At 32.9% G+C, this 10431-nt stretch overlaps 1 protein-coding gene across 1 annotated transcript; it reads right to left on the reverse strand.

Moving 5' to 3' along the window:
* Positions 1–6165: 6165 nt before the first annotated feature.
* Positions 6166–10084, reverse strand: LOC145124642 (Galactosyltransferase family protein). The gene is made up of 11 exons (XM_079060059.1): positions 9607–10084; positions 9027–9123; positions 8867–8940; positions 8550–8758; positions 8135–8198; positions 7550–7622; positions 7339–7459; positions 7162–7249; positions 6949–7074; positions 6749–6858; positions 6166–6575 (listed from the first exon to the last, which is right to left on the reverse strand). The coding sequence occupies exons 1-11, from the start codon at positions 9729–9731 to the stop codon at positions 6427–6429; spliced, it is 1236 nt and encodes a 411-aa protein (XP_078916185.1). The 5' UTR covers positions 9732–10084; the 3' UTR covers positions 6166–6426.
* Positions 10085–10431: the final 347 nt, after the last annotated feature.

Genomic DNA, 10431 nt, shown 5'->3' on the forward strand with positions numbered 1-10431 from the left:
GCGATCACAGCCGTTGCTTTCTCCCCAAGAAAAGCCATCAGATGATGACACATGGCACTGAATCGGCGAGTCAGTGACCCAACTCGGCGAGTCCAGCTGCCTGGCAGCCTATAAATAGAGGTGTCGGGTTCCCTCATTCTTCACACCATTCCAACCTCTTCTCCCTCTCTCTCTAAACTCTCTATCTAGCCCCCAAAACCCGCCCTAAGCCTAGGTAAACCCCCTAGCACCCGAAGAAATCCCCGAGGCTCCCGAAGCCCCGAGAAAAGAGCCTTTTGGCTCGGGAACACTGCTCCAGCAAAGCCCGGTTTTCGAGAAAACCCGCTGTAAGTGAGCTACGCCTAACCTATCTTTAGTATAGCTTATGTCCTAATATAGTAATGTTATTAGGACCTTATAATGAGTATTTAGGCTATTATTATGAGTTATATAAGTATCGTTATAATATCTTTTTAACCACTCGCGGTACGGGGAATCTGGTTTGGAGGGCCGCTTGGGTTGCTGGATTCAGAAGTGCTTTATGCCAAAATGATTCTGCCCTCCGGTGTTCCATGTCTGGCCCTGTCTGTACATAATGGGTGAAGAGTATTGTTTAACGCTTATATAATAGTAATAATAGCTAGACTATTAATTAGTCTCGTCGAACCTTAGACTAAACTCTAGTGGTAATGATACTAGGTTTTGTCGAAAGAAGCTGTTTTAAGTAAACGAAGCGCTGTCCGAGTACTGAGTCACCACCTTATCAGGTGAGTGCATAGTTACTTTCATCTTACACATAGATATGAAGTATTTTAATATAAATTACGAGCTATGTGTGCATATTGTCTGAATACTTGTTGTCTATGCTGAATGAAATATTTTATACATGTTTTAAATGATTTAAACAGTATATGTATTTTATATCTACAAAATATGTTGGGTAAAACATGGGTAGATGAAATATGAATTGAATGTTGAGATAAGAGGTGATATAGACCATGAGATAAGGGTGAGAGGTGAACAATGAGAGAAACCTTTTACCCAAGCGTGGCCCCGTCATCTAGCAGAGTATGGATGACAACCACGAACTATTCTAGACAGTCCAGTGGAACATTAGCAGGCTCGCAACCTATAGGTGTTGTGAACGATGTGTTCACCCGGTGTACTCTAAACCCTGGCGATCATGCATACTTGGTGCCTAAACCTTGGCGATCATCCAGACTTGGTGCCTAAACCCTGGCGACCATGCAGACTTGGTGCCTAAACCCTGGCGACTATGCAGACTTAGTGCCCATTGTGTAAACCGTGGCAACGATGGACTTCGTGTCGATTCCTTAGGATGATCCTTAGGAATGAATGAACGAAGAATAGCAGATTCTTAGGGTAGATCCTTAAGAGTAAAGAAGATAATGGGGATGGGTAATTGGGTTGATTGTTTGATGTTTAAACATAATAATTATATTATTGTGGGTTGAAAACCATATGTACTCACCAGGTTTCCCAACCTGATCCACTCAGTTTATTTGTATCGCAGGTGTCTATATGAAGTTACATTACACTGAGGGATTAAGGAGATATAAATCACTAGTGATAATGAATGTAAGTTCTGTTTATGCTTATGTTTCTGTATTGACGATGACATCCCAATGTTTTAAAATGAATTAAAATACATTTCTTCGGAAATGCTTTGATAATGTATTTATCATGTTTTTCCGGGAACAAATTCCGCAACACTTTTCTTCAAAAGGATACTCTGATTTTTAAATAAAGCATAAACAAAATCGGTCTTTTCTGGCTGTGAAAAATGGGGATGTCACAACCACAGATACCCATTTAGCTAAATTTTTCCAAAATGCATTTTTACTCCATGCTCGTAATGGATCCCCCTCAATGTCAACCCACACCAATCTTTATGTGATAGAAAAAATCTCTATTCGGTGGTCATTTTTTCAAAAGTCAATGATCCGTTGATTCGTTAGAGAGAGTTTTGACATGCCATAACAGATCTAAATTCAAAGATGACCCATAAACCTCCCATATACTGAATCATCACATCATTATAACCTTATCCATACATATCATCCTAAGGTTCATAAGTGTCAAGTAATCTCTAGCTTTCCCCAAACAAGCAAGATTATAATCTTTATTCCCCACCACAAAGTCAACGAATTGGAGTTTAATTCCCATATCCATACCCTCATTTGTATCATTGCCAACTCACCATTCTTTTTTTACCTTTGACATATCTCTTTTGCTTAGTCTATGTCGCATCATGCACATATAACTCTTTTGCTTAGTCTATGTCGCATCAGGATAGTAGCATGCAATTTTTAATGAGTAAACTTCTTGGAAATAAAGACATCAACAACATTCCCTATACTAGCACATGCATTCCAAAGATCTCTAGGTTCCATGGAATTGGGAAAATTAATAACATAGATTGACTGAGCAACAGAACTTACGTGATGAGGTTGAGCCCTAGCATCTTCAGATCAAGCCAAATATGATACCTTTTGATTTTAGGGAAAATGACTTACGAAGTTTTCAAACCGTTCAAAAAACCCAGTTATGTTTTGTCTGTTCAAGAAAACCCAACGAACTTAACATTTTGTCTAAAAACCCCAACTAACTTACACTTTTGTTCACTTCTCATTTATGGTCAATCGGCTAATGAAAGTCAACGAATGACATGGCTTATGACGTGTAATTAAATATCGGAAAATAACTTGTAAGACCAACGAAGTTTTAAAACTGTTGAAAAAAACCCCAATCATGTTTTGTTTGTTGAAAAAAACCAATGAACTTACACTTTTGTTCAATTCTCGTTAGATGCAACCAGATTCATTAGGAGGGTGTTTGGGATATCTTTTAGAATGACTTTTAGGACTTTTAGATTTTTCAAAAAGCTAAAAGTCAAAAAAGATGTTTGGCAATTTAAAAAAATCCTTTTAGATCAACTTTTTGGCAAGAACAAAAAATGGCTCTTTCAAAAGTCATGAATTAGTGACTTTTTGTGACTTTTGGGTTTTTAGCTTCTAGTTCTTCAAAAGATAAACCAAACACTTTTTAAAACCTTCTTTTGTAAAAAACCAAAAGTCAAAAAGCCCTTTTGTAAAAAGAACTTTTTAGCCTAAAAATCAATCCCAAACACCCCCTAGGTATACAACTAGTTGGCAAATGACATGACATTATATTTAATGACATGGAATAAACAGGTTAGAATTGCCCTTTATATATCGATTTAGGGCTTGGAGAAGAGAAAAACGAACAACGTCTGTGTTCAATCTCTTGTAATAGCCACATCTTATTCTTCCTCTCAATCGTTGATGTCCAACTCAAGATCTACAAAGAAGATATTTGATGATGAAAACCCTTGTGGATGTGGACGCCCTTCTTGGATTTGGACATCTAGAACGGAGGATCATCAAGAGAACAAAGTTCAGGGCTTGTTCGAGCAGATGGGTAAGTGTAATTGAAAGCTTTATCATGTCTATATTCTATCTATTTGTTTGGTTTCTTTCAAAAACAAAAACTTATTAAAATGGACATGATAAAGCTTTCAATTACACTTACCCATCTGTTCGAATAGGCCCTAAATATTATCTCTAGATGATCCTCCATTCTAGATGTCCAAATCCGAGAAGGGCGTCTACATCCACAAGAGTTTGCATCATCAAATATCTTCTTTGTACATCTTGAGTTGGACATCGACGATTGAGAGGAAGAAGAAGAAGTAGCTATTACAAGAGATCGAACACAGACATCGTTCGTTTTTCTCTTCGCTAAGCCCTAAATCGATATATAAAGGGCAATTCTAATCTATTTATTCCATGTCATTAAATATAATGTCATGTCATTTGCCAACTAGTTGTATACCTAATGAATCTGGTTGCCTCTAATGAGAATTGAACAAAAGCTTAAGTTCGTTAGGTTTTTTTCAACAAACAAAACATGATTATGATTTTTTGAACGGTTTTGAAACTTAGTTGGTCTTACAAGTCATTTTCGGATATTTAATTACACGTCATAAGCAATGTCATTCGTTGACTTTCATTAGCCGGTTGACCCTAAATGAGAAGTGTAAGTTAGTTGGGCTTTTTAGACAAAATGTTAAGTTCGTTGGGTTTTCTTGAACAAACAAAACATAATTGGGATTTTTTGAACGATTTGGAAACTTCGTTGGACTTATAATTCATTTTCCCTTGATTTTATGTCTAACCTGCTGCCATGAGTCGTCTGTCATCCATCTCTTATGCATGGTTTTTTCTGCCTCATTGTAATAAGTCGATGAAAACTAACCCCATCCCACCCCTCTTCCACGATTGTTGCAGCAAAAAAAAGGCCAATATGGTAGAAAATCTTTGTCGTTGGGTAGGGTTTAGTGCCCCGTAGAAATATGAAAGTTGTTATATTTATCATTATCAAGTTTTAATTATTCTAAAAGAATTCTTTAACGGTTCCATAATATATCATCTAACCTCGCAAATGCATTTTTTTTTCAAAAAAAAATATGCAATATTTCTGAATATAAAACGAAGTTTCTACTTTATTGTATGATATTGATCTATTTCAAGTTGATCAACGAACAATTTGGTGGCTCTGACTTTAGGTCTCAGGCATTTGTTAGCCACCAAATCCATATTCACTGGTCCCTCCATTAGACTTTTAATTTCCACCTTGTGAATGATAGTATCATAAATTTTTATAAATACTACACCTAATACTTTTTAAATATATAAATGCTCAATTATTAACATTTACTTTTTTTTCTTCTAAAAACCATGATACTCAATTAATCGATCATTAGAGGTCCATATGATCATCGTCACATGCTAAGAACCGGTTTAGTTGTAGTGGGTTTATTAAAATTTAGTTGACTTACTAAGGTCAAAAAGTCAATCGTAACACGCCAAAGAGTCACAAGACAATTGATGCCCATCTTCTTGTAGGTGTAGGTCAACCACCCACCCATGGCTATAAATTTTGACCATAAAACAATACCATTTAGTTAAAAAGATTATTACCATCAAGATTTTACCTGAGATTTTTTTATATTTTGCAAGATGATGATTCGGTATCAAAAGATTTTGTTAAAATGAGCTAATATTTAAATTTGTATGTAGTACTTCATATTGATTAACACGTCCATCATGAAATTAACTTTAACTTTTTAAGTATGAATTGTATTTTTTGTTGCTGCAAACCGTAAATATTATAAAAAAAACATTTTAATTAGAAGGAAAAAGAATATGATCATGTACAACTAAAGGCATAATATCACAAAGGGAATATCATAAGTGTGTTTTATCTAATCTGAGATTAATTGATGAAATGATGATACTTTATGAGACTTTTTCTAAATTGTGATACCAGAATTCAAGTTAAATACATGAATTTTTGAGACTTGACTATATAATAAAAACTAAACATGTGAGATTAAATCGTGGTAGATCTTAAGATCATGGTTGAGATCCTAAGATCTCAATATAAATCTTGCTTCAGATAGATCTTAGTTAGGTTAAACTTGTTTTTCTCTTATTGGATCTTAAAACTGTAAGATCTTAAGATCAAAATAAGGATTTTATCAACCAAACTTATAACTATTATAGTTTGTTGTTAATATATTTAATAAGTAAAATTAAAAAGTTTATTTAAAATCGATACAAAGTGTTTAAAAGGCATAAAATGTAATCAGATATTTACAACTCTTTTGTTACTTTACTACAAAATTGGATAGTTGTAGGGCAGTAGGAGTATATGTGGAAGTTTTTTCTAGCTTTATCATAATTTTGTTTTAATCTTTAAAATATAATAACAGGCCTTGAGAATCCATCGAAATGGATAAAAAAGAAATATCAAGAGTCATGTACCTATATGGAATAAAATGACTACATAGCCTCTAGCAAAAATAATAAATCATTATAGTTAACTATTTCAAAATGTCTTTAATGATAAGTTGATAATAGCTCTTTTAAATATGTTCGATGAATTAATTATTTTAAAAAATCAATAATAAAAAGATATTAACTTTCGGTCAATTCAATCTCATCAATCCATATTACTAAAAAACCAAAACTATTGTTTTCCATATATATATATATATATATATATATATATATATATATATATATATATATATATATATATAAAATCAAAATCCACTATGTCACTTACAAAACCCCAATATTTCGTTAAAAACCCGCTTAAGTGAAATATTATTAATACCAAAAATAGAAAGAAACAAATGTGCAAAGAGCCTCTTGCTTTGCTTGCATTCCTCTTGTTATAATATTTTAAAGAAATCTTTGCATAGCAGGGCGTCTCTTCCACTCTCCTCCACTCCAATGGTGTCAAAATATACATTTTTGTCTTCTTTACATCTTCTTCATTTTACCATCTTTCCAAATTTAGAAAGGAAACCCAAAAAATGGATCAACTTTTATTTTGTTAAAATCTAGCTGACCAAACCGCATTTTCACCCTCGCCACATCGTTTATGGACTTCCTTAATCCGGTCAACTGATCGACAAATCCCACTGCATGTCCAATCAAATGAGGCTACACATATGTTTCCCGCTTGTGCTTTCCATTCACAATCTGCAAAAAAGAATATGATGTGTGTTTAAAAAATGATAGATTAGATTAGAGAATTTTATAAAATATTTCATAAAAATAGAAAATAGATTAGTTAATTTTAATAGTAATAAAAATACTTTTGAAAAGGGTCAACCATCATGTCTGTAAAGGAATTACAAAGTTTAAAACGTTACCTGGTGGGGTCCCGCAACATAGTCTTCGATCATCAATATGTTCAACATCAAGCCCAATAAACCAAGATCCTAAAGAAACATCCTCGTTTGCGTATTTGTGTAGTACATGTCTAAAACAATTTTTGAACACAATATAAGATTTAATACGATAAAAATAAATACAATAAAGTTTTGGTTTGTTAAAAAAATTGAAACTTAACTGGTTTAATGAGATATAAGTAGCCAAATCTTTTGAAATGGCATATAATTGTCCCGTGGCATGGCGGAAATATTTGTTCCCCGACTCACCAAATTTCCAGTGTTCCGGTTCATGGTACCTTACTCCTCTGTTCCAAATTAATATGTAAATAAAATTATTTAAATAATTTGAATGTTTTGAATTTATTAAATTCGAGATTATTATTTTGACTTACTTTTGAGCAAGCACCGGACCGGATTTCATGCATCCGATATATACCCTTTTCTTCTTTCTATGTCTAACTAACGTATGACCTAATGTCGCTGTAATCAAGATTCAATGTGTCAGTACAATTTATATTGTGTTTAACATGCATTGAAATTGTACTGATGTTAATAAATAATGAAATTACCTATGTTCACGTGGACATCATCGTCAACTTTGATGTAAAATTCTGCATCCCACATAGTAACCGCGGTTGCAAAATATATTTTTGTTTTTGCAGATAATTCTAGGTATCCTTCTACATGGTCCTATACATGTTGGTGAAAGTTAGTTAATTTGGAATTTTACTAAATTTGAAAAATTATTGAAAAGCAAATAAAGAAATTAAAAAGGTGTACCAGTCTTAAGAAATCGCCATGTTTTCTGTCTTCGGCTTCAATAGCACGGTCGAGTATGCCCCCTACCGTGGCACTGCCAAAATGGATCAAAAAAATAAATCGGTTTATAACGTGACACTGATTAAATGCTTATTTATACAACCAAATTTTAATAGGTAAAACTAACTATTGGTAAAATACTATATTTTTTAGTCCTAAAGTTAAACGTTTAAAAACTATTTTATTAGGACAAAAAATATCTTAAATACACATTTAAGATGTGAATGAACTTTAAAGGTGAAGCACGAATCATTGCAACATAAATATATCTATGCACATGAAATTCTGAAAAGTTTATGGTATTCTTTATTTGTAAAAAAGTTGGCCAATAGATCTAGTTTGACAGACGTGACTTTGTCAATCATGCTTTTATCAATTATTATTCTTGCTAAAATACAATACATGTTTTAGTTTATATAAATGAGCAATTTTGAACATATTATAAAAATATTGCTATAGTAATGTTTTCCTTGTGTTTTTGCACACTATAGTTTGTTTCCAACAAATGAAAAAAAAAAATGTCAAAAGAAAAAGCAAGTGCCCAACCTGTGGCCTATAACAAAACGCATTATAATTCCCTTCTCCTCCTCTAACTTCTTTCTTTTATCACCTATAAATTCCAAAAATTATTGAGTGAACAAAGAATAAATGAAACAAAGGGTCCCACACACAATTTTTACACTAGAAATGATTAGACAAATCCATGGTGGTTATTTTTTGTGACAACGAAAAAAAATATATATTTACGTTTTTTACACAGACAAGAGATTCCCAGATTCACAGTAACTCTTCTTCCAACGTATTTTTGAATGTAAGAAAAAAATTAAATTTTTGTTTGATTGACATCAAGTTGAAACCAAAGGTTGCAAATTTATGTCCAACTATTTATGTCAAATACAGTATAACACCGAAATACAATATAAGACTGTCTGGTCTTCTGGCCTTGTTATGTATAACTAACCTTGAGGCATCCATGTAGCCCGTACCGAATCTCTTCTTTTACGGCTACTAAAAGCAGTGTTAACTCCAACAACCATTAAATACTTTTGCCTTTCGGGTGCACTTCTTGTGTCATCTTGTGAAATAGGAGAACCATTCACTATAGATTCTTGAATGGACCTTGCTGCAGCTAATTCCATCTCTAAGCTCGAAATTGTTTTATCTAATGTCCTATATTAAATAAAAAAAGAAACCGACATTAAAAAAAATTCACACTTATTTCATATCCATTAAAAAAATAATAAAAGTTGTGACAATATCAATTATCAATCAACTTACTGTATGGCTTGATGCGTCTTTGATACCTCCCCAAATATCTGTTTGGAATCGCGCTTTACGTTCTTCATTTGTAACTAAATGAACCCAAAACAATTAATTTGGAAAAAATAAATATATTAATTAATTTCAAGATTTCTTGAATTTAGTCAAAAATACATACCTTTCTTAGATCACAACCTTCTTGAACCAATTTGAGTCCTTCGGATTCTAAAGCAGTTGGTCTTGTAATAAGTTTAGAGTCAGACACTGTCCACATTCTGTAACCAATTTCTTGATAATTTATAAATCCAACATCATTGTAAAATACAGCCAATTTATTTCTATATTTCCAAAAAAGGGTATTGTTTAATTTTTGCCTTGGTCCACTGAGATTTAATTTGTTTGAGAATTAAGAACATCAATGAAGTAGAACGAAATTGAAGAATGAAGATAGAGTACAAGACACCATAAATTAGATCTGTAAGGTGAAGAACAGGAATCATGGAAGGAAAGAATATTGAGAAAATAACTAAAAACGGAAAGACCATGAACCATGTAATGTAACACCAGTACTATGATGAACAGTTTCGTTGTATTTGTTCTAAGAGGAAAAAAATCAAACAGTTGGTGTGCATCTTTAAACATAGAGAAAAAATTTCAAAATCAAAGCTTGTTGTCGTATCAAGAACAGCGTAAATTCTACACCCAGCAAAGAGAGAATCAAAAGTTTTTTTAATAGATAACCAGGATCATGTATGTACCTATTGGTGAAGAGTAATCCAACACAGAAACTGCCGATACATAATAAAAATGTCCATTTTGGGGATATAAGGCTTCTTGAAGCTTGCTGATCTCCTTTGCTTTTCATAATAAATTTTTCTTTCATTGTAGAACTAACCTCTCCCCCAATGAATACGGCTTATTCAACGAAAACCATTTCTGAAGCACCCAGAAGAAGCAGACAAATTCCCAGTTCAAATTCCAATGAGAATAACACAAACAATTTGAAATTTTTAGCTCTGAAGAACAGAGGGAAAGATAGAGAGATGCTTTCAGAATATATAAAGAGGTAGGCTGTACTTATTCTAGTTGGGACCTTTCTTTATCCCGCTTGTTTTTTGCGCTCTCTCTTTCTCTCTCTCTACCCTTCCATATATACCATACTCTCTCGCTCTCTTTCTCCCTCTCTCTTCTCTTTGCAGGGAAGGGACGTCCAACAGAAGTGAGAGAAAGACCCACGAACTACTCTACCCTGTACTATTCTAAAATTACTAAATGGTCCTTTATTTATAGAAAGGTCGGTTTCAACCTATTTATATGTAAATTTCAGTTTTCATCCATTCGATTTCTACTTAGTTGATAACACGTCCAATCCATATGAAACTAGAGATTGTAACTAAAAAAGGGAGTAAAGTATTTAAACTTCAAAGTACAATTTCCGACATGTTTATAAAAAAAACATAATGATTTGGGTCGTAACTTATTAATAACTAGTAGAGAAGTAAAATCTTAAAACTCATTTATAACAAAAATATATATATATATATATATATATATATATATATATATATATATATATATATATA

The sequence above is a fragment of the Lactuca virosa genome, chromosome 7 (genome assembly GCF_052849685.1).
Source record: "Lactuca virosa cultivar CGN04683 chromosome 7, Lactuca_virosa_CGN04683_v6, whole genome shotgun sequence".
Taxonomy (NCBI): Eukaryota; Viridiplantae; Streptophyta; class Magnoliopsida; order Asterales; family Asteraceae; genus Lactuca; species Lactuca virosa.